The 27,181-nt window shown below is 51.4% G+C and overlaps 1 protein-coding gene across 19 annotated transcripts in view; it reads right to left on the reverse strand.

Annotated features, from left to right (window-relative positions):
- ERI3 (ERI1 exoribonuclease family member 3) overlaps positions 1 to 27,181 on the reverse strand; it is a 118,304-nt gene that overhangs the window by 74,262 nt on the left and 16,861 nt on the right. For all 19 annotated transcript variants that reach the window (XM_035537904.2, XM_050712332.1, XM_035537905.2 and 16 more), the window contains exons 3-5: positions 20,674 to 20,790; positions 15,954 to 16,013; positions 13,623 to 13,714 (exon numbers count right to left, since the gene is read on the reverse strand). In XM_035537904.2, coding sequence (XP_035393797.1) covers positions 13,623 to 13,714; positions 15,954 to 16,013; positions 20,674 to 20,790 — 269 coding nt within the window. The remainder of the gene's footprint in view (positions 1 to 13,622; positions 13,715 to 15,953; positions 16,014 to 20,673; positions 20,791 to 27,181) is intronic.

Below are 27,181 nucleotides of genomic sequence, written 5' to 3' on the forward strand. Positions count from 1 at the left end.
CTGTGGGGAACCAGTAGCAACCAGTAACAATCTCCAGGGAAGTGAGGACTGCGACCCCAGCACCGCCCAGTCCCACCACTGGGCCGGAGGCTCTCTGGGGCCGGGCAGAGGGACACAGACATCCAGGCACTGTGCCTGCGTTCCCGGCAGCAGCAAAGGGGTCGGAGAGCTGGCTGCCCCTCTGCTAACACGAACGTGCTCCCGAGGCTGCGCGGGGAGAAGCATCCGGCACGGGGCACCACGCGGCAACCGCACCGCTGCACAACATGAAGGTCAAGGCGAGTCTGCTCTACAAATGTCAACCTGTCATCTCCGGATATTAATGAGGGCTGACCAGCAGCTAAAACGCATCCATGCTCCATTAGTAATAAGAGAGGCACGATGCAGGAGAAGAGCACGCGCCGAGGCACCGGTGGCTCTGCAGGGCCCGGGGAGGTGTGGTGATGCACGAGATAACCGGGGCCGCTCCAGCTGCCCGGGAAAGGAAGCAGTTGCCACACAACCCACTTCACTGGAGTGTGTGTTATCTCCTTCCATCACTCTTTAATTGGATCAGTGTAACGAGGCCAAAAAACCCAGGCTAAGCAGCGAGGCTGATACCCGGCACTTGCAGACCTTCCGTTCTTTTTTCTGTGATGCCCGTTGTGGCCAGCACTGCTTTCTCCCAAAAGCCGTAACAGCTGAGAGTCCCAGCAGCACTACCTGGAATGCCAGGACACCCACCGCCCTGCAGATCTGCCCCCGTGCTACAGCCACATCCCTCTTCCCTGAAGTTTTACTTAGAAATTTGGGGGAATCCCAACCCCCCCGTTTCCCAAGCAGCAGGCTTGTGAACAGGAGACTCTGTTACCCCAGGATGCAGCCGGAGCATTGTCATACACTGGGAAAATAATCCTGCCACAAAAAGTACACAGGGCAGGTGGCTCATTGTCACTCGTTGGTCCTGCAAAGCACTGCGTGCCTTCCACTGCCATCAACCTTAATGAAACATGAAGGCATTTAGCACCGTACGAGATCTGGCCCTTTTATGGGTATCTGTCTGCGCATCAGCTAGGTGCTGGCAGAGATGCTATCTCAACATTAAAAGCAAGGCTGTAACACAGCGGGTATTCAGCTTCCAACAGAAAATGTTCATCAACAATTGCACACACATGATGCTACAATAAATCTGTGTGCTACCGCTTAACAGGTTCTCTTAAAATGATTCATAGCTCTATTTACTGGGCCTGATTCTGCTATTATGCATGCGGTAGTAAATCTGGAGTAACTCTACCTGCTGTTAGCAAGTAGCCAGCGAGAGCAAGATCAGGATTGAGCCGTTTCAGTTTTAAACAAGCACCTAATTACCACGCAGCAAACCAGGGCTCGCTGGCTCCACGGTTCAGCTGAGGTTAGGAGTGCAGCAGGCAGGAGCTCTGCACTCCTCCACATCAGCAACGGAGTGCTCAGGGGTAGAGCTAACGCTCTTGCAAGCCCTTCCAGACAGGGAGGAGGACTGGGAGGACTTGCCTTTGACAGCAGAAGCGCACCGAGTTGCTCCCAAGGAAAGAGAAGCCGGAAAGTCTCCAAGGCTGAGGTCACCCTCTCAGCCTTGGGAATGTGACACTACAACAAAAAAAAAACACACAAAAATGGATTTCTACGCGCAAGCTTGCTGTGACAGTTCAGCTGCTTACTAAATATCACAGAGCATCTTATTAACAGTAGTGCACAGTGTTAGCAGACTGTGTGCACCTACGTTGTAGGCAAGTTCTCGATGGAAGTCACCAGCGTGACCGCAGGCTGGTGGACTTCCAGTCGAGCACCAGGAAAAACTCTTCACCGTGCAGGAGACAAAGCACCGGGACAGACAGCTGGGGAATCTCCTCCCTTGGAGAAGACCCTGAACAAGCTGCTTCAGGTTGAAATTAGCCCTGCTTTGAGCAGGGGGTGGAAGAGAGATCTCTATGGAAATTGTTCTGTGATTCATGCTGCAGTGGAGCCTAATTACAAAGGCAGAGCGTGTCCTTCCTCTGTCTATACGGCCCCTTATGAAGTCTTTCATACAGACCCTCATCCAGTGATCGCCTGGTCCCCTGCACACGAGCTGTTTTAAGAGGCAGCGCCCAGACTCCTGCTGCAGAATCCTCTAATTACTTCCTGAGTGCAATAGATGCCCCCACAGCGCATCGTGTCCGAGCGCCCTCAAAACCAAAACCCGCGCAAGAATTACACTAAAATTAAACACACTTCTCCTCCCACTACACGGTCTCCCACTGGAGAAGTATTCCTCCGCAGGAAATGAGTGTGGCAAGACCTAGAGCAAGGTGCTGCTCGCGGACGGACGTGTCCTGTCCCGGTTCCTCAGACTGGCTGTGCGACGTGCCGGAGGAAACCTCGCCTCTCCCCTGCCTTGCCTGTCCTGCCCAGTTAGCTTCCACACCCTTCAGGAGCAGGGCTTCTCTGCTATGAGTCATAAACTGCTTAGTGCCTAATGGTAAAGCCTATAGACGCTTAACATAATGCAATCATGTCACTTAAAGGCCATTAGTCTCCAGCCTAAGCAACATTTTCCCAGTCACAAAGGAGACCTGCGCGCTTTGGAAGGCAGGGGAAGGACGTGGGCAGCCGCGCGGGTCACCGGACTCGCACTGATGTGAAGCCCCAAGCAGGATGGAGCCCAGCAGAACAACGTGGGGAAGGTTGTGGCAGCTCTAGCAACCAAACGGCTTCATTTCTGGGGCTTCCTTGTGCCGCTGCATACAGCTGAAACCAGCAGAAAGCCCCTGCTTGCTAGAAGAAAAACCTCTCCAGCACCAGCTGTGGATGTACTGCTTGTGAAGGGGGCACGAGTCCCTCACCCCCACAAAGGGTCTGGGGCTTTTGGCATCGCATCACCTCCCTCCCCACTGACTAAAGCAAATCATTTATCTACAAGGAAATACACCATTCTGCCTTGTAAGGCTGCTCGGCCAGGGACATCCCCTTCCAGCACTGTCCCTGCCCTCCTCTGGCACCCCATCACCCAGTCCCCTCTCCCAAACGACTCCTGTGATCGCCTCCTCCTCCCCTCCCCACTAAGGGGAACAGAAATCCCACAAGGAGCTGGCAGGATGGGGTAACCCCCTGCCCCCTCTGACAACACGAAACTGAGAATTACATGCATTACGGCTCGCCGGGCTCTCAGCGCAGCCTGCAGGCCTGTTCCTCAGGGTGCTGAGCTCCTCAGGGTGCTGAGCTCCTCAGGGTGCTGAGCACAGCTTCCCATGCTGCTACAAATCAGCCCTGCGCGAGGGGAACCGAGTTCAGCCTCTCCTTGCGGGGAGAGGCCGCTCCCCAGCCCCAAGCCCGAGCTGCCATTAGTGTTTGCTTCGGCGGAGAGAAGGAGCGGCGAATCCTCCAGAGCAAAGGACAAGTGCAGCAATTAGGATGCAGGGGCTGCGGGAGCTGTTTAACAGCCCGACCCGCAGGTCAGTGCCGCCGACTCCCAGCCCCTGCATAAATATTGTATGAGGAGGGGAGAGGGGCCGCTACGAGCCACCCTCAGCGCCAGCTCTCCCCCCTCCGTCGCCACTCCGCAGCTCGCTAGATGCGCCGGCACCATTATCTACAGATGTGACGGTCGGGGAAAAGCACTCGAGTAACTAGGGGAATGGGAAGGGGGCTGCTCGGCGGAGCAGGAGCCCGCGGCCACGGGGCTGGGGCCCGTCCCCACCTCCTGCTCCCCGCTGCAGGGCTCTGCCCCGCGTGGCTCAGCACCAGCACAGCACGGGCAGCCCCTGAACGGGACCACGAAAAACGCCAGCAGGGCAGGGAGCACGGGCTGCAACCGCCCCTCGCAAAGGTTGAGCAGGGGGGGCTGATTGCCAGCGCCGCTGAAGGACATTTCAGCCAGCCTTCCGGTTCCCTATCAGCGTCTCTCCTTGAGCCTCCCTTCGGTGGGAGCTTCCCAGCAACGTAATGGGAGGCTTTAGAGCAACAGCCCCAGCAGCCTCCCTCTCCTGGAGCACATGCAGAAGGGACTGCAGAAGCCTTGCTTTTAACACAGCCCATGGAAGCAGGGGTTTTGCCAGATGGTCACATTACCATTAAGATCTCCACCGGCGCAGCCCTGCTGTCAGCCACCCCTCTGTGCTGGGTGCCAAAGCCACAGCAGGCAACATTGTTTAGATGTGGCCCCCACCTGAGCAGGTCCTCTGCTGTACAACTCGGCTTCCTCTTGTCCTCTCCTTCCTCTGCCCGTTCTTTTGCTGGAGGAGCCCATCGACTGCCCGCTTGCTATGATGCTCTGCACAAATGCAAACCTAGTTTCAGGACTGCTAAGACCGGGGGCTGCCAAGCACAAGCAGCAGTGTACCAGCGTACCCACAAATTCCTAGGGCACGCAGCTAACAAACAGTCCTGCGCAGGGCAGCACACAAGGGCTGCGAGATGGGGAACGCAGCTTGGACACGCTCCTGTCCCCGACACCCCTCCAGAAATGCCTCCCCTGCTTTGCGGCTGGCTGCTGAATCCGAGGCAGGCAGAAGCCTGGCCTCACCATTCTCAGCTTTCCTGAGCTCCCTGTGCAATTAATGGGCTTAATTATTGATGGCAAAGGCAGGGAAGGGAGGAAAGAAAGAAAAAGCCAACGAGAAGGGAATGATGTGGGGGTGGCAGGCGCCAAAGGTCTCCGAAGAGCTTCCCTCAGCCTAGAGCACAGAAAGAGCCCCTAGCCGCTCCGCAGCTCCCACGGCCCTGCTCTAATGCTCCCTGACATGCCTCTGAAGACAGCGAGCTGTTTGCAGTCACCACCGTGATTTGTTAGTAATTATTTTCACGGTGTCACATTGCTGTCACTGTCTTAACAAAGAGACAGGCAGCCCGAGGCTGCCTGCGAGAAAGAACCAGCAGAGAAAAGGAAGTGTCAGGCACCCAGGGATCCTCTTTGCTTCCCAGGTTTCATAACCACAGTCCTTACCAGCTTCTGAAGGAACTTCTGAGGAGAAGTGGCAAGTCAGAATCATCTCCCATCCTCGTCACAGCAAGAGGAATTAATTACTTAGCCCCCTCCTAATTTCATCTTACCTGTATACCCAGTGCAAGACCCAGGTGCTCAGAGCCCCTTAAGCCACCAATTTGCTTCGGGTCTGCAGCAAACACAAAAACTTTGGCAGCTGATGACTTTTAGCATTCTCCTTGCAAGCTCCAATTTCTTTTCACATGCTCTTGCCATCAGACTGCGCTTCCGAAGCCCAGCAATCCTGATGGCAAAATCCCACCTCTGCCCACCACCCTCGCGCACATTAACCCCTCCACACCAGCCTCATTAATTCCGTCACGCTGCTGGGCTCCACGGGGCAGCACCATTTCACTTGGCATTTTGCAACGTTAGGGACCTCGGCAGCTTCCTCCCACCTGAAATACACAGCCTAGTGGCTTCGTGCCTCTCTTTTCTCATAGACCCCACGGTGACTTGACAAGAACCTCCCCCTTGAACCACCTCCCACCCATTTCACACCTGCTGTGCAACCACCGCCACCCGTCCTTGGGCTAACGCGGCCCTCAGAGGTAATCACTCCTTCCCCAGGAACTGTGGAGCTTGCTTGGGCCCCCAAGGAATGGAAGCTATTTTGGCACCTGACGTGTCACACAATGTGAGGACAGAGAGATGAAAGACCGAGACACCCGGCCGGCCAGCCCTTAAAGCACCCTTGATCTCTATGCAGAAAGCAAGCGGACTTCCTCCGGAGCAATTCCAAGTTTGAACTGCAGCAGACAAGCGTTCTTCCCCTGCCTGCTTACTGACAACGCACAAGGGTCATTCCCTGCAGCCACGGGGAGACTTGGGTATTAATTCACCCTCTGAGCACAGGGAGAGTTTGGAAATATTAAGCCTCACCACCTAAGCAAAACCCTCCCGCAATTACCTGCATGGAAGAGCACCGACTCAGAGGGCAGCTCCTTTTCAGGGGTTCTTTTAATAACCCAGAAACGGCACATACATGCTGTGAAGAATTAGGATCGCCGTTGGGAAACTGAACGGTCCATAAAACGTAACGGCTCTCTCCGGCGCGGGGAGCACAGCGAGCTGGAGGAGAGGTCTCGGCAGCCTCCCAGCGCCGGGTCTGCAGGGGACACGTGTGACTCCACGCGGGGACGGCGCTGAGCCCAGGAGGGTGCTGGCACTGAGACCAGCCCAACGCCCAGAGGGGAAAGGAGAAGCAGGGATGAGCGAGGGGCACCTACGGAGAGAAGATAAGGGACATCCCGGAACGTAGGTGCTGGGCAGACGGGAGGACAAAAGCCCTGCTCAAAGAGAAGCAAACAAAGCTGGTGGGACCCAGGTAGGACAAAATGCTGGGCTGCAAGAGCTTCCTGCACGTGGCCCTGCCGGCACAGCGCACTGCATCCTCGTTCTTCTTCCCACCAAGTCCTCCACTCTGCTCTTCGGGGTGTACCACCTCCACCTGCCTCGCACCAACACCTGGTCCAGAGCAATCCCCGAGCACAAGACACGGTCTTGGTGTGCCAGGCTGAGGGCAGCACGCTGGTCAAACACAGCAAAAGGTGACTGCAGCGTGGAACAGACTTAGCTCAAAAGGTCAGTCTGCAGCTCGGGTGTCCCGCACGCACCCAGACATCCGCTCCTTGGGAGTCAGAGTGGCTGGACAATGCACAGGAGAACACGCTGGAGGGAAAATACCAGGGCTGACCTCAAGATGGCCCAGTAGGTCTTTGCCAGCCAGGAGCTTCAGGAGGAGAGGGACCGAACCCATCCAGGAAAATGGCTCCCACCAGGAAACAAACACGCAAACAAACAAAATGCTTTCCAGCAAGCTACTGAATTACACAAAGCTTGACTAGAACAAGAGGCAGCTGCCAGGCTGGCAGTACTTTCAAGCAGAGCTCTCTACCCAGAGCAGCCACGGGAGTGCTGCTCCCAGCTAAGGCTCTGGGCAGGCAGCGCTGGTGCCAAGCCACAACCGCTTTGCCTCCGCTCGGAAGTCAGAAGAGCCGAGATCCAAAGGGAGAGAGCTGACATGTTAGCCCCAGCATGAAACACTACAGCTGTCTAGAGCTAGGAAAATTAAGCTTTTTGAAGTAATAAAGAAGAGTTGCACTTTATGAAGCTACTCCTCATGCCACAGACAAGAAAACCCAGATGACAGAGTCTTCCAGTGGTTTATCCTCTACTGCCCTCCAGTCAGCCAGCTTTTCACTTCCCCAGGGCACAGGTAACCATAATGTTGATTGCTATTAGAGGCCTTTCCGACAAGCACAGAGGGCCAGGGGTGTGCTTTTTACCAAATGCCCATTATAAATCCATTGGTTTTGAAGCCATTTTGACTGAATTCATTATAACACTGGACCCAGAATTCACCTGAGATTCTACCTTATTATTCTTCCTTACTGCACGAGCAGACAATACTGGGACCGATGGCTTGCATTCATCAGTGCAATTGTCCAAATATAGCCTGAGCTACTTTATCCAGGAATGGAAAAACTCACCTTCTCCATTCATTACCCCACCTCAACGGCTCGTTGCTGGAAACGGAGTATTTCATGCAATGCCCATCTCATTTCCCCTACGCTGTAAATTGATTCCAAGTCCCTCCACCATCTTTCACACCGTTTCCAACTTCTTTGGTCCTAATTCCCAAGCAGCAGAATCCATGCTCCTCAGAGCACATCAGGCATCACGGCCCAATAAATCTGTGCCAACTACAGCCCTGACTGTGACAAACATCTTTGCTGTGATGCGCCAGCCACGAAGCAGACCCCAAGGTGACAGTCAATTGCACGATGATCCCCGTACAAAGATTCCACGTCCAAAGCTTAACACAAAGGCACTCGCAGAGCCACACGTTGCAGAAGGTCTCGTGCAACCAGCACATTTCAGACAAAGGCAGGAACGGAAGACAGCTGGGGAACCGCTGCAGGGGGATAAGGAAAATAAGTGTGCTATACTCATTTTAAGTAAGCGTTGCACACTCTTATTTTTAAGGGGGGGGGGGGGGAGACCTTAAAAATAAAACATTTATTTTGCATTACTGATATCATTTCCTTTAAAAACAAAAAGCTGGCCTGCGGGGTCACAGAAGCGAACGGGGTCAGTGCTACTCCCTGTAAGTGCTAGAGAAGAGCATGCTCATAAGGCTCCCTTGCTTAGCTCCGGCAATGCACTTTAGGATGTAATTACATGAACAACTCCATCAGCAAAGCTGACTCAAAAGGTTCCTGACCCTGGATATTCAGCCCCGTCCCTGCGCCGTAGTTCACCACCCTCTTCTTGAGCCAATGTAACCATGTGAAAGGGTACACCATGGGTTTGGTCAGCAAAATGATCCCCGCTAAAAGCAACGAAAATATAAAAAGCAACAAAAATAAGCTAATCCCAAGATTTTTAGTCGGAAAGGAATTATTTTCTTATTTTTAACCGCAGATTACTGTGCTATATTTCTGTTACCAGCTCTTCCCTGTTACTCTCTGAGCCCACGTCCTGCCCTGCTGCCACCTGACCAGCCCACCCTAAGCCTTCTCCTGCCTGTCCCCACTGCTACCCAAGCAGCTCCGCTCACTCACTTCAGGCTGCCTGCATTTCTCTCCCAGGAAAAGACTGCTGACGCCCTCCTGGCCCTGTGATAAAGAACAGCACGCACGAGGGACACCGACACCATCAATCCTTCCCTTGTGACCTAAGGCCAATTCCAACCCGATCCTCCAGGACAGAGGACCAGGAGGAGCAACCCGCTGACACTCTGAGGTCTGGGAAGGCAGGTGTCCTCCCAGCCGGCGCAACTTGTGCAGGAAGAATTCAAACAGTGAGATAAAATTAAGCAGCGGTATAATTCATTGCTCAGAATTTACTAATATGCAACCTAGGAAGAGCACCAAGGGCCATAAACATCTCAAGGCACTTCACAGTGTTTTATCACTGTATTAGAGTACTTGCCTTTTAACATTTATTTAAGAAAATAAACTTCTGAGCAGTAGTTTCCTGTGAAGAAATAAATTAGCATGTTCTGATCAGCCACAGTACGAGCACCTCCATGTTGGAGGCACACAGAGCAAAGCCTCCACACATTTTTACCTATCTGATGCATTTGCAGAACGATCCAAAGCTGGAAGGAGAATTAACTTGTGCTCCTGACGTTAAGGTGTCGGTCTGAGATTCAGACGTGGCTCAGCTCCTTTCTCTGCCTCTGACTGCCTGCATGACCACAGGCACCTCACTTCACCTCGCTGTGTCTCAGCTGTGTAGCTACAAACACACAGCAAAAACTCTCCCCTCGGTTGCCAAGATTAATTCCCATTGTGCTTAAAAAGCAGGCAAAATGGTTCCACGCACAGAGGGAGGCAATTTGACGTTTCAGAAGAGAGAAAACCACACTGAAGAGCTTACAATGCAAGGGCTCAACCCCGGCAGACTCCGAGTACCCTCCCTGTCCACTAAAACCATCTCCCGCAGTCAGCAGCACGTTGCCCTCACCACCCAATGCCACATCAACGCGATTTGCTTAATCACCAGTGGCAGCTGTGTCCTGGGCGCGGGGTGAGGTCCCAGCAGCAGAGCAGACTACGTCAGGTCTGAATCCGGCCCTGGAGCTTTTCAACTTGGAGGAGAACTTGCAACAGGCTGAAGGAATCCTCCCGTTGGGCCTGAGGACCGTGTGCTAACGAGGCTGTATCCCCGCTCATATTTTAGCTTGGCAGGTCTGGTGCTCCTTTCATCTTTTGCTTCAGGTAGCTCTCTTTAATTAATAACATTTCTGTGCCGGCGCAGGGAACCTTCCACCCAGAATGAATGGCCCTCTCTCATTAGAACCACGACTGTCATGATGTATTCAGGAGCAGGAGCGTGATTCATTCCCCTGTCTGGGAACGAGGGGTGCTGCTGGGGGGTGGCGGGGAGAAGAGTCTCTGTAATGAGTGACGGAGGTGTGCTGAAGTTGATGTGCGACTCTGGCGGCTCCAACTGCCTTGTCAGGACAAGCCTTCAGAGAGGTGATGTTCCTACTCAAGAGGTTTTCCTCATTAAAGAAATTGCATCTTAACAAGAGGGAAGAAGGGGAGGGGCGGCAGGAGAGCTGCTGTCTCCCCGACTCCAGCCCGGTTCACACGCAGCCGGAGCTGAAAGCCGGCTGATGCGAGCGCAGCCGGCAGAGACGAGCACTCCTTTTCTGAGCCCTCTCGCGCAGCAGCCAAATCCCCCAACAGGGGCTTTCTCTCCTGTGTTGCACCAGACCCACGAAGAAGTCACTGGCGGCAGGGCTGAGGACCTCAACTCATGCCTCCATGAGCCCTTCCTGGGTGCTCGTGTCCCCTTCCCTGCCCCTGGCTCTTTGTGCGCTCCCTGCTGCCAGAGGGAACCCAGGCAGAAACAGCTCTGTGATCTTCCACGAAAGCTCTGATGTTCAACAAAAATCAAGTCTGCAGCCACAGTGCCTCGTTCCCTGGACATCCTTGAGCCAAGCAAAGGCTTCACAGGTCCTTTAGCAGCTGAGAGCCATCCTGGATGCTACAGACCCAGACACCGCTAGACACCATCAGCAGAGAGCAGTACCTTGACAGTCACCCTTCCTCTTGTGCTTTTCTTTGAGCTAAAAGTGCTACGCACGTTGCAGCAGGGTTACGTCCTCGCATCCACCACTGACAGGCTGGAAGGTTCCTCCCCTGTGTTCCAGCCGATACTCCCCACCCAGCTTGCTCACCCCGCTGTGCCTCCCAGTGCCCTGGCACCTGCTGGAAACACCCACAGTAAAGAGGCCTGTCCAAAAAATACCGTTTCTAGCTCTTGAAGAGCACATTCAGACTGAAGCCGACCTGCCCAGGTCTCTGTTGGAGAAGCCAGGAACAAGGCTGCACGGTTTGCCACCAACAGCCAAGCTGAAGACAACGGAGAACAGGAACTACAAACCACATGAGCCACTGGTAAGAGGAGCACAGCTTGCTTCGCGGACAGCTACGCAAGCAGCTGTTATTGCTAAGGGAAGGAAGCTGAGAAAAAGAGCAGAGTCAGGAAAGGACCTGCCCCAAATCACTGCTCCCCAGGCCAGGAAGCACTGCAGCAACACACGGGCCCTTTGTAGGCGGCAGCTCTTCATCAAGGGGCAGCATCGTGCTGTGGAGGAAGCATCAGTGCCGTGCCTTCAGCCTCGGAGTGCTGAGGACAACACGCGGACCCTGAAACCTCACACGAGGGGCAGACGGATTGCATTCCAGTGTCCCACTCCCCCAGAGTGGGAGCACACAGAGCAGATTCCAGCAGGTATATCTTCACCCCAGAGCAACGGCCTTGTCCTTCCAGGTGCATTTCACCTCATTTTGCAGAATTCCTCTGGAACCCAGAGGGGTTTTCACCGTGCAACACTTCCAAGAACACGCTTGGACAGGCAGCACCACCTCTCCTCTCGCTGCCCCAGTGCCTTCAGTGCCAAGCCTGTGGTCTCCACACACTAGAAGAAGGCACCAGCCACAAGTCTTTTAGGGAAGTCCAGGGTAATTCCCTGGAATACTTCCTAGATGTCCCACCTCTCTGAGGATGTGTCTATCTCCCTGTCTGAGCAGCCTTGTTTCAGCTCCGTGCCTTCCCTCTTTCAAAAGAGATGCTCGGTTCTGCTTTGCTAAACCCTATTTGGCAATGTGTCTAAACACACGCAAACTTAATTAGTTCAGGAGGGGGACTCGGCATTTGTGGTGACGGATAAAAGTAATGGGAAACGAGACAAGTCAGAGCTGGCAGGGAGTCCTCACTCAAGCCTCATTCAGTGGCACAGCGCTAATCAGATGTGACGCCACACGCTGCTGCACCCAATCGGCGGCGGAGCGGCGCGATGCGCTCCTCACCGTGCGGCTGCAGCCCGGCTCCCTGTATCCGTGCGGTTGGAAACATGAAATTTATTTTCTGCTCTGCCCTGGAGACGCTTCAGGATTGAATTCTGAAGTTAATGGTTTAAAAAAAATTTTTAAAAGGAAGAGGGAGAAACGAACCACTCACTGCAGCCTCGTGGCCAGGAGTGGAGTCTTCTTTTCCAGCTGACTAGTGAGGCACGATCCATGCGAGAGACCACTGAAAATGGTGAATCAAGTATCTCGGGTCCAGATCTGCGTGTCCTGCTGGGCCAGCTCACCCCACAACCTCTACAGCTCACCAGAAAGAGGACCCAGCTTCAATTCTGTTTCTCCTACTACAGAGCTCTGCAGCAGGAAAAAAAACCAGAAGGTTGCCCATTCCATGCAGACACTGAGTTAGGATGTCGTTACCTGGGAACCTCGTTATCCCGCTGTGAAAGGGATGGAAAGATGGGCTTTGAGCACGTGCAAATCCCAACCCTGTTGCTCACAACCCTCGCCAAAAGCAGTAAACTGGACTCTCAGAACAGCGATACAAGAGTAAAGAGCTGAGAAAAGAGAACAGGTGAGAAACGAAATTTTGGAACATCCTTGCAGCTGTTTTTGTGTGGGTCTCTAACAAAAGTTTAAGCATGATATACATATGAAAATACGTATTAATTCAAACCAGAGACAAAGGAATTGGCAATATACTCAGACACAAGTTCTGGTCACGGCCTCAGCAGAGACCCAGTAAGTTCTGACTCAAAAGAGCATGGCAAATTTCTCATCTCCACTAGTGCTTGTGCTGCTGCTTCAATCCTCGTATCTCACGTCTCACTAATCACACCAAGAAGAAGTAAGGAGCTGCCACTCTACAAAGACCACTCTGCACGGAGAAAACCAGTGCTGATTGCTCCCAGGCTGTGTGCAGTTTATTTAGGCTTCCAACCTGGGGAAACCAATGTCACAGGGAACACCAAGTAACACTACTAACGAGTTGTGGATGTCAGCTTAGCATTGTACATGTCAAGTCCATGCTTTACCAGTGTGATAACAACAGGAGTCTTTACCCAGCACGGTGAGGAAATGAAAAGCTGAAGCGAGATTATAGCAACCCAAGTGGATTCAGCACAATGACACTGATCTGCAAATATCTTACAGATCAGATTAATTTAATTCTTAAACACAACTCCACTTTTTTTTTAAAACCACATTTTCAGGATGCTGATCTAGCTGTTTTCGTAACGAAACATGCGCATACACCAACACTTGTAGATCCCAGTCCCCACCTGGTACTCTCTCGATCCCAGTCACCCAGCCGATGGACATGACCTTAGCGATAAGAACATTGATGAAGTGTGCCAGACTGGGCTCATACTCTTTCCAAAGGCTACTCTGATTCACATCCAGTTAACGTGCCAAGATGACAGGGAGAAGGCCTTGCATGTCAACGTCAGGTAAGGACCATTGCTTGATTTGGGCGTACAGTAATGGTGTTCATTCATGCGCTCAGATACCCATCCCTTTGGAAAATATATTGGATAAAACCAGAAAACATTACAAAGCCCCGGTTTAAACCTTTCTTGGGGTTATAAAAGGATTCATTTGCTATAGGGATTATCCTAGGCAGTGATCTGGCACTATGCCTAGCACCTACCTGTCTTCTTAAACAACCCTCCACTCCCAATTATGCACGGCAAACAACGATTTCCCTGAAAAACAAAGACTAGGGACAGTCGGAGGCTTGTAAGAACAAAGACATCCACACTACAGGCAAGCATGGAGCAGTAAAGCCCAGAAAAATCTCCCTCCCCTTCCATACTCACATCACTTTCAAATCCCAGTCTCCACAGGTCACAAAAATCGACTTGACGCTGGGATCTAAGAGGCCTTCCTTCGCCATCCACTCGTCAACCCTCTGAAAGGAAGGCAAGAAAAGGGGATGAGTTTTGCAGAGACAGGCCGAGCCACAACAGTTAAACTCAGATAAGCTGCTTGCAATCAAGAGAGAAGAAAATTGTGATCTTATCCACCACTCTCCCTCTCTCTCTCTTCTCTTTGCTTGCCATCTGAACAACAGCACGTTTGGACCTTTGAAGATTTCTGATAGGAGACATCAGGCAACCAGAGCGGAGATGATCTTATCAGACATCGCAGCTGTGCTGCTCGCAGAGTGGTGGAAGTTGTGCAGCATTAACGGGATGATACAGCCCTGCTGTTACTTGCCATACCTCTACTTCAGCTCTCCCTGGACCAAACGGGCTTGTACTAAGTATAACCTGTGTCCTCTCCAGCCAAGAGGAGCACACTTATTTCTTGAAGCTCTCCAGTACGGCCTGGGGGAGGGAAGAAGCCAAAGCAAGTGGCTCCAGCGTGGCTCTCCAGGCATCAGGCTGGGAACTGAAGGGAATCGGGCAGCGAAACAGAACTGAGAAAGAGATTCCGACTACCTGCTTTGATATCCATGGAAACACAAGCATCCTGGGATGGTGCCCCTCACCCACAGCATTTCTGACATGCTCCAACTCATACATTTCAAAGGGAGAGGGGGAGACATAAAGGCTGGGCACACCCAAGCACCGTGCAGCAGTAACAGGCAGAGCCACGTGCCCCCCTCCTCTCCAGGCTCGGCCTCTCCTTCCTCCTTACAGCTCTGAGTTCAGCATGGGTTTAAAGTGAGCCCAATACTCCTGATAAACTTCCCACGGGGACAGACGTTCTGGATCCGCTTCGGAAATGGGCCACATGAACCTGGAGGACGCACACCCACCTTGGGGAGTAACCAGGCAGAACTACCTCAGGGCTAGCCCCTCTCACCCCCATCCGAGAAGACCCTTATTCCAGCTAAGCTAGCAAATCCTTGCCGTCAGCTGCCCCAAATCCTCTGGAAGCAGGTGACAGGCAATCGGCTCCTACTCTGCAGCCTCACGAGCAGCATTTCCAGTGCTTCAGCGGGAGAAATCTCTCCTCTTCCCATCACTCGACACCTTCAGCTCCTGAACAAACAAGCACGCCCCAGAAACTGTCTGACCCGAATCGGATTTTAACTTAGAAACGTGCAGCTGTGCTAACACCTTCTCAGTCCAAATACAAACCCTACAGAGATGCTTCCACGCTCCGTGACACTCCCGTGGGATCAGAGCAGACCATTTCCTGCAATACCCCAGTGACAGCATACATTTGCCCATCGAGGCAAAGGTTATCCCTCTTGGGGCTGGTAGCAGGCACGGCCACGTGTGCTTAGGGCCACGTGCCGCTGTCACACGCTGTCTGCAGGACAGGGAGAGCTGCCCCAAAAGCAGAACCCAGCCTCCTGCCCCCAGGACCTGCGCCTCCCTCGGGCCGTCGGGATCTCGTGGCCAAGCTCCCGCTGCAACCTGCCTGAACATCCTGATGCGAGTGCCCGCGAAGCGCTGTCTCCATGGAGGATTTTAGAGCCTTTGATTTGATTTCCGCACATAAGCAATCGCTGCAATTATTCTGATTAGGAACAATTAGGTAACACAGCGGTGGAAATCCTGACAGAGAAAATGCATCGAACGGCAACCTGCAGCCCGAGCGGGCTCTGCTTGAGGAGGTTTCCTTCCCTATTTGACTACCAACAAAAGCTATTGATGGAGAAATACTCCCAAGCTAATTAAGCCCTAAATGCTGTAGGAATTCACCATTACGCAGATGGCATTATTAGGGCTATATCTGCATTCGCACATCCTCCAGATTAGATTTTAGAGGCATTTTCCTTCTATACTACGTGTATTATCGAGCATTTAAACAGGTAGAAAAAAATAATTTAATAAGGTGCTGAGGGAGGGAAAGAAAAAAAGAAGGCAGAGCTCCCAGAGCAGTGATCTCGAGCAACGTCTTGGTGCTTTAAAACTGGCTCAAGCGAGAATCGCCTCTTCTCCTATCTACTGGCAGGAGTTTGGATATCTTGTCAGTACCCTTGACGTGAACAGCTGGAGATGACAGATCAATGGTTCAATACTCTCAGCAGCGTGTCACTGACGTGACAGCAAATGTTATTCTAATGAAGCTGTAATCATAGTCAAATTACGCGGTTCGATTCTCAGCAAGGGGAGGGGGTGCAGGGAGCGAGCTGAAGGGAGGGCGACAGGAGCAGAGGTCAGAGGTGAGGAAATAAAGGTTACTCTGCTTACCTCAAGCACTTGCTGGAGGCTGGGCTGCCCATCCACCATGCCTTGAATAATCCCAGTCAGCTGAAACGAGAGACAAACAGAAAGCAGGCGTCAGAGCGGCACTCAAAAGATCATTAGAAAGGTCTCCTCTCCTGTCCATCTCCCTGCGACCAAAACACGCTCCCGTGACCCAAGTGGGCATATTGCTGAGGGGCCAGCGCAGCAGAGCCGCGGGCAAGGGCAGAGCTCCATCCCGAAAGCAGGAGAGCAGGGGGGCTCCTGCCCACACCACCAAGCAGCCAACTCCCACAGGGCAGGACACGAGCAGGGAGCCGTGGTGCGGCTGCACGTACCGACACGATGCCCCAAATGCCGCCCCTTCCAGATCTCCAGTTTTGAAGTTGTCCCGAATTACCCAGGCAGGGCAACTACCGGGGGCTCTGGGCATGGCCCTGCTACCAGAGCGACACCAAAATTGTGGTGTTAGATAAACTGCATAGACCACTGCTGGTAAGCCAGGACCACAGCGGATCCATTCATCCTCCCCTGTGCTGGGCAGCAAAAAATCGTACCCGGACAGCCTGGCTGTCTAAAGGTAGGGCACACGCACAAAAAGATGCGGTCTCATGGGTCTTTGCCCGCGTCTGCCCAGGCTAGCCCGAGGCACACAGAAAACAGATAATTTTTCTGTCTGCCTTCCAAGTGACAAAACTGTCTTTTAACATATTGAATATCGGAGGTCAGTAGCTTGCCATCAATGCACCCAAGTAATTAAAAAAATCATTATCAAAACGAGCGCACACTACGGTATTTCGCTTCATCTGGCACCTTCCTCAAGCTACACACACCTCGCACGTTTTCATAGCGCGGAGCTCAGCCGCAGCCTGGCCGCACACCCTGCCACCTGCACGCGGTGCCGCAGCCCCGGGAGCCGCAGCATCCACCCGAGAGCATCCTGCGGGCACCTTCCCTGCGGGGCAGAGCTCAGCCGATGTGCACACCACAAACCCTGTCCCAAACCGTAGGGCTAAGCTTCATTAAAAGCACGGCAGCTGAAAGCAGCTCAGCTGCTTCCACCTCTCTGTTTCGTTGGCGCCTCGGCTTACAGCACTGAACTCAGAAGGAAAAAAAAAAAAAAAAAGAAGAGATTAAACTCCAATTAAACTGTAATTACATTTAATGAATACCAAATACCTGACTCACTGAATAAACTGTAAGTGGAAAGATTATTTTCTCATCGTGACTTCCATGGAATGGTAATATATACCTTTTAGGGAAAGGATTTTAATTTTAAGGATGTAGAGTTCCTCTAGGTGGGTTTCTCAAGTTCATCAAGCCATTATGAGGTGGAATTTTAAGGAAGTGGAGAGACACACACACGCTCTTATATTCCAGAAACTGTTTTTATATTAATCTGTATTTTAATTGGGTAACAGCTGCTGCCTACAGACTTCCCGTATTCTAGGAGGCAAATAGATTTAGGAGATTAACGCCTGGCTCTTCAGAGCATTTTTTTAAAGCTCACTGGCTTGTTTCTTCCTCCCCTCGCTGTCCTCTCCGGGCATTTGCCCAGCAGAGGTGGGCAGCTCACCCACCGCAAGGCGCTGCCTCTGGCTCTCAGGGCAGCTCAGACCAAACCCCTGGGAGCAGATGACAGACGAGCATCTGGGGAGATGACGGGCACCTCCTGGTGTCACAGCCTGCGCCAACGTAAGCGGCTTCTGCTGCTCCTGGTACCTTCAGGACCGCATTGCTCAGCGCCACAGCCCCGATGGCAAGGCGGATGGGGCGGGATGCCCTAACCCAAGCTTCTCAGGAGGACGGAGGGATGGGCAGGTGGCCGCAGGGGCTCCGAGACCCACCAAAGAGTCGCTGCTTGATCTCACAAGGTTCAAACCGGTGCCCAAAAGGGACCAGATTCTCCCCTCTCACGCTTTCCGATCCTTTCTGTTCTCAGCTGTGTAAGTCACCTCTCACACCCGCCCCAGTGCCTTGGGTTTCTGCGGCGCTGTTTGATCTTGCAGTTTTGATAAAATACAAAAACATAAAATTGCACAATTGCAAAGTTTCACTGGCGATCCCAAGAAGCACATGGTGCTTGGGAACATAAACAAGCTATAAGGCATTTATCTTGCTGTACTTTTATTGTCTGTTCCTTCAGCAAAAAAATCAATAAAAATTAATCATAGAAAGAGAGCAAAGTACCATGAAAAAGCCTGTACAAGCACCTTGTGCGTAGAAGGAACCTCTCACTTAAGCTCCTGGCACGAGCTTTCTTGGGCATCGGACAAACCACCTGCATCTTCCCAAAGGGTGCAAGGAGCTTTTTGTACCTAGCAGCAGCTTCTGACCACCTGCGAGTGCTTTCCACCTTCTCTGCCGAAATGTTTGGCACACCTCTCACCGTAACCAAACCTTATGGAGTCGTGTTTTACAGGGCCAGGTGAAGGCAGAAGGGAGCAGACCAGGGCTACAGAACGAACCAGCACGGAAGGTGTGCTCCTGGCCACTGGCGTGGGAGGTCAGAGGGACCTCCTGCAGCCAGGGTACAGCACAGACACACCAAAACCTAAGCAAAGAGATGCCCCGAGGGTGACCGTGAGCCCTCCACCTTGCAGACACCCTTCCCATGCAGTGCTGTCTTCAAGAAGAGGAAGGTGAGAAAGGCTCCAGGCTGGGGGTGTAACACCAAGCGAGCCGGGTAACCCTTCCACGCGCAGTCTGTCCCAAACAGCCCGACTGCTTCCTGCCAAAGCAACGAGCAGAGAGGGGAAAACAGCAGCACAGCAGCCAGGCTCTCGTGCAATGTCAACACCGCTGCCTTTGCTACAGAGTTTATCTGGGAAACCATCGTATTTCTACTCCAAGACAGTTTGCTGATTACCTAAGCACTTGTCTCTGGTGTACAATCTGATAATCAGGCCCGGTCTTTCTTTGTAGACAAAGAGGCCAATAAATCTCACCCTTTGTAAGTAGAGGTGCCTAGACAAAGCCCTTTACTGGCATTTAGCAAAATGGGTATTTTTCAGAAAACAGAAAGCAGCTGAAAGCTGAAGGCGAGCGCTGGAGCCGCGCAGGCAGTGGCTGCTGGGGAGCTGGATGCAGGGCAGAGCCAGCCGTGCTGGGGGGCTGCCTGGCCACACCGCAGCACCCCCGGGTCCCCCCGGCACTACAGCCTCTGCGAAAAGCAGCTGCAAGTGACAGAGGGATAAATAAACAGTAGGGGGAAGGACACGGCTGAAACGGCATTTCAGCGCGAGTTAATTAGTGAGATGACTTCTCTGGAAATCAGATGACACACAAAACTTACGTTTGGGGCCTTTCTCTAGAAGGTAACAGTGCTCTTAGCAGAGATCAGGTGCAACTGGGAGATTTATCACAGCACACGTTTGTGCAAGCATACAGCCAGAGAGTCTCATGCGGATAGGGACAGCCCAAGTAGTTGTCCAGCCTTCCAGTACTACGGCTGCAAAAACGTTTCCATTATAGCTATAAATGTGTGACAACGGAGGGCTTTCTGAAAGCCCCTCTCCTGACAGTAATGTTTTCTGGGCTTAGTCTTTTTTTTTTTTTTCTTCCTTTTAGTTTAAATAAAATACCTTTGCCTGGGTTTTAGTTACAGGAGAAGGGAAAAAAAAGAAAAGTGAGTGTGTACATATATATACATGTACTGTTTATTTATTTTTACAAATGTGCAAATACAGAAGGGGCTAGCTGGTCCTGGAAGACGTTTCACTTAACACACGGGAGCCATTTTTCTTCAAACTAGCGCGTGGAGGACAAGCATGTCAAAGGCCAAAACCTGCAGCTGCGGAGGCTGTAGCAAACGCACCGTGGTGTCAATGAGCCTGGATGAGACCAGGCCTGAACAAAAGACTTGGATACCCTGATCCCACAGTCAGTGCTTTAGTAACTGAGCCGGCCAACATCGGAACAGTGAAGTAACAGGAAAAAAAAAACAAAGCAAACAGAACTTACAAACTCTGTGCTGATGGCTACAGCAGGGAGGAAGTGCTCACTTGCAGAAACAGTTAACTTTTTGTGTTGAATGAATGAATGAATAAAAATAAATCAACCCCCCTTTCCTTTGAACCATTTTACCCAGTTCCTTGCATGCTGCCCTCATCCTCTCATCCCTGTCTCGGGAAAGGTGGCTGCAGCTCCAGAGCAGCTGTCCTCGGCAATGAGGAACCAAGGAACAAGATGCCACTTCTCCAGCAAGCATTTTGAGTACCCCGCAAGCACAACATCAATCTTAAAAATATTGATGTTGGTTATCTTACCACCCTGAGGGGCTCATCAAACCGCACTGGAGAGTCACAGCCTCCGAACCACGGAGCAATACGACATGTCCTCCCCCTGGCCCACGCTCTCTTTGACCCTCCCCACCAACGAGCACACGGCACAATCACAAAGCTTACAGAGAGGCTGCAGCATTTTGTGCATCAGCTAACGCGCAGCAGTGCTTTCGTTTTGCGGTCACCCAGCGATATCTTCGTTAGGCATAAATAGAACTGATATTAGCTAGCAGATCATAACCAGAAATACTTATTATGAACCCAAACGGAGGCCTTTGCATGCTACTACAATGACATAAAATGATTCCCCTCGTCCTTAACATGAGGCTGGCACGCCACCCTGCCTTGCAGCTGCACTGTGAAGAGGCGGCCCCGACCCCGGTGCAATGGAAACCTGCTCCCCAGGGAGACTCTCGGAGCACCAGGGAACCTTTGCACTTTACCTCTGTGCAGAAGGGCGTAAGCTGGGGATGCACCACAGGCTGAACATACATGTGAAAGGTGGATTCGATCTCCATCGTCCTGCCGTTCAGCTTCAGGATAGGGAATTCGATGATCTCCTGCATAGGACACAAAGAAAAGCCGCTGTTCATTTAAACCAAACAAAAAAGGAAGCTGGAAACGATCCATACTGGATGGCCGTAAGAAGAGGGGCCTGACAACCCCACACAAAACCCAAGAGGAAGCTCCGTGCTGCGAGTGGGAAGTGCTGCAGGAGCCCAGAGCACAGCTCGTGCTGCCAGCACGAAGGAGCACGGTGTGGATGCTGCCCAGGATGCTGCTGAGCCTTTCAAGAGGAAGATGGACCAGCACCACTCGCACGTGGTGCCCTGGGAACACGGAGTTGCGTTTGCAATGGGCTCACGTCTGTTCCGCAAGGACATCCCAGGGGCTGCCTGACGCCCAGTGCCACCCTCTCCACCTCACGCTGCTTTTGGAAGGCACCAGGACAACAGGAGCTCCTTCACACTTGCAGGCTCCTGCACGAAGCACCTCCTTCCCAGGAGAGGCTGAAAACGGAGGCGCACGGAGCACGGCCACAGGGAGAGGAGAGGAACTGGGAGCCCCCCTCCGAAGCACCCCTACGGAATACAGCACAGCAGCGAGCCCTGCTTCATTCTCCTCTGTGCAGCCGATTTATGCTGATAGGGAAATAAAAACGTTCTTCATCAGAAGAATGTTCGGTCATTTGAATAATCAGCAATCAAAAATTTACACGGACCTGTTAATAAAAAGTTTAAACAAATTCAGTTACGATGGATTTCACAATTATTAAAAAATACGCTTGGAATTAAAAAAGCCAACCGCTGAATAAAAGCGATAAAATCCTTTGTGTTCGCGCCCCTCCTTCCTCGCTCCCTCTCCTCCTTCCAGTTTAATGTAAGAGGAGAAGTGACAATTTGTTTGGTGTCTTTAAAGAATAATTTGTCTATGTTATTTAATAGAGATGCATGGCACCAAGGTTCTGGAGTGCAAATGAGCCCGCTGAGTGATATCCATGCAACAAGCCTCTCAAATCACTTCTGGAGAGAAACAGGGAGAGGGAGAGAGAATAAAAAAAAATATTGCTTTTTAATATTCAAAAACAGTTTGCAAAATTTAATCAAAGCAGAGCAAAAGCTAACATTTTTACCACTTTGACATTTTTATTAGCGCTTTCATAAATTTTTAAAACATGAATGGAATTAGTTTAACAACAAAAAAAACTGCCTGAAAACATCTGGAAGAGACAAATAAGAAATAAAAAGAAAAGGGAAAAAAACCCTAACTCCTGCGAGTAAAATTAGCATGTAGAAAACACAGTCGCTGCAGAGGAGCTGACACAGTTTTTGGACCCTGGCTGCAACCCCTGTGACCCACAGGCGGAAATTATCGTGAGGTCACATATAGGAGCTGCTGACATCACCACCCCAGCAGGCAGAGCGAGGCCGAGAGGATGGGTGGGGAGATGGAAATAACAAATAATTCAGATAGCCGGGGGAAACACCCGGCATCCCTGGTGGGGAGAGCCCATGGGTGCAGTGTACCTGGTCCTGACTAGGGTGTGCTGCAAGGGGCATGTGCCTGCCGCGATGGGAAGCTGGAAAAATAGAGAAAATAAAACGTTAGCAGTGCTGAAATGCCCAGGTGGAGACACTGAGAAGTCAAACGGTTTCCCCAGGGCCAGCTATGCTGTATGCAGCACTTGCGTACACGAAGAGAAGAGGTCTGGGAGCACCCTTTCCCTCTGACAGCCACCGGGAGTGACCAAGTTTCCCACTGCTGGGAAGGGGCAGGGAGGAGGACGCAGAGGTAAAATGCCTGCGCATCACCCAGGTCGCCTGCTGTGGTGCAGCCAAAGTCGCCAGCTACAGCCACGCAGGATCTGCCGTGGAGACAGGAGAACCTGACTCTGACCGAGGACACAGCTGCGTGGGGCGCTCCCTTCGGAACAACCATCACGGACGGACACCGACCACAGCAAATCTCTGTTCAGAAGGCAAATGGACTGTAAAGTTCAGATCCAACGGAGAGGACAGCGTAACAGAGCCAGCTTTAACCCAGCACGGCACCACCCTGCCCACCAAATACCGCACCCGGTCCCAAAAGGGGCCGGGGAAGCTGCCCTGGAGGTCTGCACCCCGTGCACGGGGTGACCGGGCGAGCCCGCGGCGGGGCGAGGAGAGGGCTCTGCCCCCAGAGAAGGGCAGGCGCAGGCTGCATGTCACAGCAGGGCTGCGTTGCAATGCACAGCTCGGTCCCACGGGACCAGCAATGTCCTCAGGGGCCATCAAGCGGCTGGATGCGAAGCGAGGCTGAAAGACAGCCCCGCCGCTGATCTGATGCACAAAGGCGTCGCCCGCCTCCGAGAACCAAAGGCAAAAAGCACTTCCAGGAGGGTCGGATTAAAACAGAGGGAGGAAATAAAAAAAATAAATAAATAAAAAGCTCTACTAAAAAAAAATGTGGAAAATTTAACAATATCCAGCGTTACTGCAGGGCTGGGGGAAGCGTGCGGCCAGGCAGCCGGGGTGGGACCTGCGGAGCAATTCGAACGTCTCGGGAGAAGGAGCGGCAGCTCTTTTGGGCTTATTTGGTCAGTTTTTTAAGCGAGCGGTAAAGGACCTTTCCCAAAAGGCTGTTTATCTGCACGCTTCCTCTGGCGGAGATTTTTCCAGTCTCTGGCAATGTTTGCTCCACTGGTATCTAAGGCAACAGATACCAGCCCCATGAAATCAGCCCCACTCCTCACTAACGACGTTAGCCAGTCCTGCAATGAAATTTAACCTGTGACACTGCTGTACTTTTCATTTAAACTTTCATTTGGAGAGAAGCAGTGTTTGGAGACCCTGCAGTTTGTCCTGCTAATAAAGACAAGTGTTGGGACCTTTAAAGGTGCCATTCATCTTTTGCCTTTATTAAATTCAATTTTCTTAAGCCCACGATACATCATGAAATTAAGAGTTGACATTCCTGCAGAAACAAAAATATCTATCAAACATAAACAGAAAGGGGAAAAAAAAGAGGCCTCTATTACCATGAATTTATGGCTCAAAGTTGATCTGTTTCCACTTTTTTTTTTTTTTTTAACAAGCATATGGTTTGTTTTAGATATCCACAATGTTATTACGGATCTAGAATTTCATTAGTAATTATTACGAAATGGTGAGCACTCAGACACACACACACACCCCCAACAGCCCGCCACTCCAAGAGGCGGCCGGGCGCTCGCTCACGTTTCACGACAGCCTGGCGAGCTTAAATCACTCGGCTCCATCCACGCCACCACTTTGCTTTCGTCCAGGTGGGGAAAGGTAGAGGAGAACAGGGGAATTAACAGAAGCTCGCTGACGTCTCCTTTCCTTCACCAGCCTGATCGTTCTTACGTGCTGCCCTGAGATCTCCACGCATTTCCACGTCCGCTCTGGCTACACGTGTTGCCACGTCGCCTGCTGCCAGCGGCGCTGGGGGCCTTGAGGTCTCGCCCCCCTCCAGCTTCTCCTCGCAGCACAGCCAGAAGTTATGGATGTGCTCAAACAATGCTGCGGAGGTCCAGAGCCTGCAAATAGCCACGAGCTCCCAGAAGAACAAATGCCCCCGCTTGAGTTTTGTAAGCACCGCAATTAGGTGCTTTATTTACCGCTGCAAAGCGACTTGAAAGGAAATCCAGGATTCAAACCAGCAGCAATAAATAAGCGGCTTTTTATTTTTCCTTCCCTCGCCGGGAAAAGTTGAACATGTTTTGTGTTGAGAAATTCTGCACGCGGCTCCCAATTACAGGCATTTGCATTTATATTGTTAGAACACAGCGCTTCTAAAATCAATATTAACACGCTTAAAGAAAGAGACAGCAGCACCCTGTCCCTCCCCTGCGCTGCTCCCCCAAACCCCTTAACAATAGGAACCCACAGAGCCCTGGGCTTATCCAGATCCATTACCAGGGCCGCCCTCTGTACAACAATCTTCTCTGTAGGATTTCAGGGCACTTCACGCAGACCTATGTGACAGCTTGCCCAGTTGTTTGGTTTTTTTTTTTTGCCCCCCCCCCACCCCCCCTTTTTTTTTTTTAAATATTCCCCCCAAAAGAGGTACCAGATGCAAGCCCTCCGTGCAGCCCGGCTGTCCCACAGCAGGCAGCCTGCAGGGCACTGCGTAACTGCTATGGGCTTCCCCTTAAAAGGGATTTGAAAAATTCAGAAGGGCATGTGAAATCACTGCTATAAACGCAGCTTTTCCCTGCACAACCATCCTAAATGCAACTCCCCTCCCTGCAACGCCCGACCAGGGATGCGAGAAGTCAGCTGTCTCGATCTTCCTGATAATCAAAGCAAGAAACAAGCGGACGACCACTCTTACTGCATGTTTTCCTGTACCAGCACAGGCCTCTGCGGTTCAGAAAAGCAAGCAGCTGAAACTGCACTAATTCCCACAGCGGAATCTTTTTGCTCATCATTTTGGATCCGTGAGCACTGGCATCACTAGGCTAAAGGAATACAATGCCCTGCAGAACTTCCCGGCTCTCAAAACCTTTCAGTCCAGAAGCCCACGTGAGAAGAGGACAGGGCATACTTTGGGAGACTGGTTTATATATTTGAGGAAGACTGTGTGGCCTATTCAGTTCGAAAACTACCAGGGAATAATTTATCCCTTACTCCCACCCCCAGTTGAAGAAGTTTAATAAACACGAGAATAAAAGATGCCCGTAAAAATCAGAGCTGACTGTTCAAAATGCAATAAAAACAAGCAGATGCCTTTGAGAGAAAGGGATATTTTTTCTGATAGGGAAAAGCATAAAACTTCCTACCAAAAGACTGCTTTACACCTTCAAAAAAAGTACGGGGGGGAGAAGCAGGGGAGTCTGACATAGGGGACAGGCTCAGCACCAGCTCATTTTGTTCAGTTTGGTTTTTTTTTGTCCCGTCTTTCAAGAAAAAAAGTCGTTTTATGCACAAGGAGCTTATTTCTTAAACAAACACTCGTGTTTTTGATTTACACCACGGGCTGCTCCTAAATAATTTATGGCGGGTTAAATTTATTGCACAGCCCTGGCCGGCTGCAAATTCGAATTGCCAAATAATTAGATTTTAGGGCAATGCTTATAAATTATCCGCCGATTTGTCCGGACTTGTTTGTCAGCTGCTTTGTGCTTCGGGTCATCTTTGGCATTTCGCTGTTTGTGTTTTAATTGCTGATTTACACTTTGACAGATGAGAGTTGATGCCTCCAAGATCCGGGAGGGGACAGGGGGGTGGTGAAGAGCAGGAAGAATCAGAGCTTTTAAAGGCTTGTGATTCTCCTTTTTTTTCCAAGGCAATTAAAATCGAAAAGGGACATAGTAAGGACAGCCTAGCCTAACAGGTCTGCCTCCTCTGCTTCCATTCAGGGCCTTAATTATTATTTTAACTAAAGCTGCTTCCAAGTGAGCAGCCTCGCACTGGCCCTCAGGGGCAGGAGCCAAGATGACCTCAGAGGTCTCTTCCCTGGTTCTAAATTTTTATTAAACTAACCCAAACTGGGACCATAAAGGCAACACCTCCGTGAGGAGGGGCAGCAGGACTCCTGCTGAATCAGGGCTATCCCTCCCCAAAGGAAGCCCACCTGCACGCACAGGGGAGCCTCACGACGCTTCTGTCCACGGGAAGTCACTCTGCGTGCTGATTAACACCGGTAAAAGGTCTTTGGGGAAGCAGCTGCCCCCCAAATTGCTTCTTTCCATCACTACCTATTTAAAGTACACGTTTGCACACACCCAACAATTTAATATGTTAAAACCACTGTCCTATCTTGGAAAAGCGCGACAGGAAATGTGCACCAAAATCCAAACGCAAGGGGACAGGCAGGAATATGGAAAGATCATGAAACAAGAGGAAAAGATGACATGAAGACAGCAACTGCTCCTTGATCGCAGAATACCTAAGGTCTCTTCCCTCCCCCCTGCTCTTAGCTTAACCTCACCTTCTACCCCCAACATTCAGGGACTGAACCTAATGCCAAAATCTGGATTTCCTTAGTTTTGAGTTGTCCTTTGGGTTCTGCACTGACATCAAACCTGGCTCATGTTTTCAGGTGCTTCCTTACAACTGTGAGGGTGAGGGACCATTTCTCTTTCTTTAATAGGAGCTGAAACTCCCATCTAATCACATGCCCCCGGGAGCTGGAGCTTTAAGAGAGACGTCTAGTCCATGCACCTGCCCGAAGGCATCACCACCTGCCCCTAAATCATTTCCGACTTCGTCTAGGCTGTTTTTACAGACTCCAATAAGAGAGACTCACACACTCCCCAGGCGCTCTGTCCTAGTGTTTCATTAGTCTTATCATTGGAAAGTTTTTCCTAATGCCTCATCTGAATTTCCCTCGCTGTTGTTTAAATTCATGACTGCTCTTCCTATCCACAGCAGACGCAGGCCGGAACATTTCTCTTTCAGATCCTCTTGAAATGGTCTCAGTCTTTTTTTTTTGAGGTATGGAGTC

This window comes from Cygnus atratus, chromosome 8, assembly GCF_013377495.2.
Source record: "Cygnus atratus isolate AKBS03 ecotype Queensland, Australia chromosome 8, CAtr_DNAZoo_HiC_assembly, whole genome shotgun sequence".
Taxonomy (NCBI): domain Eukaryota; kingdom Metazoa; phylum Chordata; class Aves; order Anseriformes; family Anatidae; genus Cygnus; species Cygnus atratus.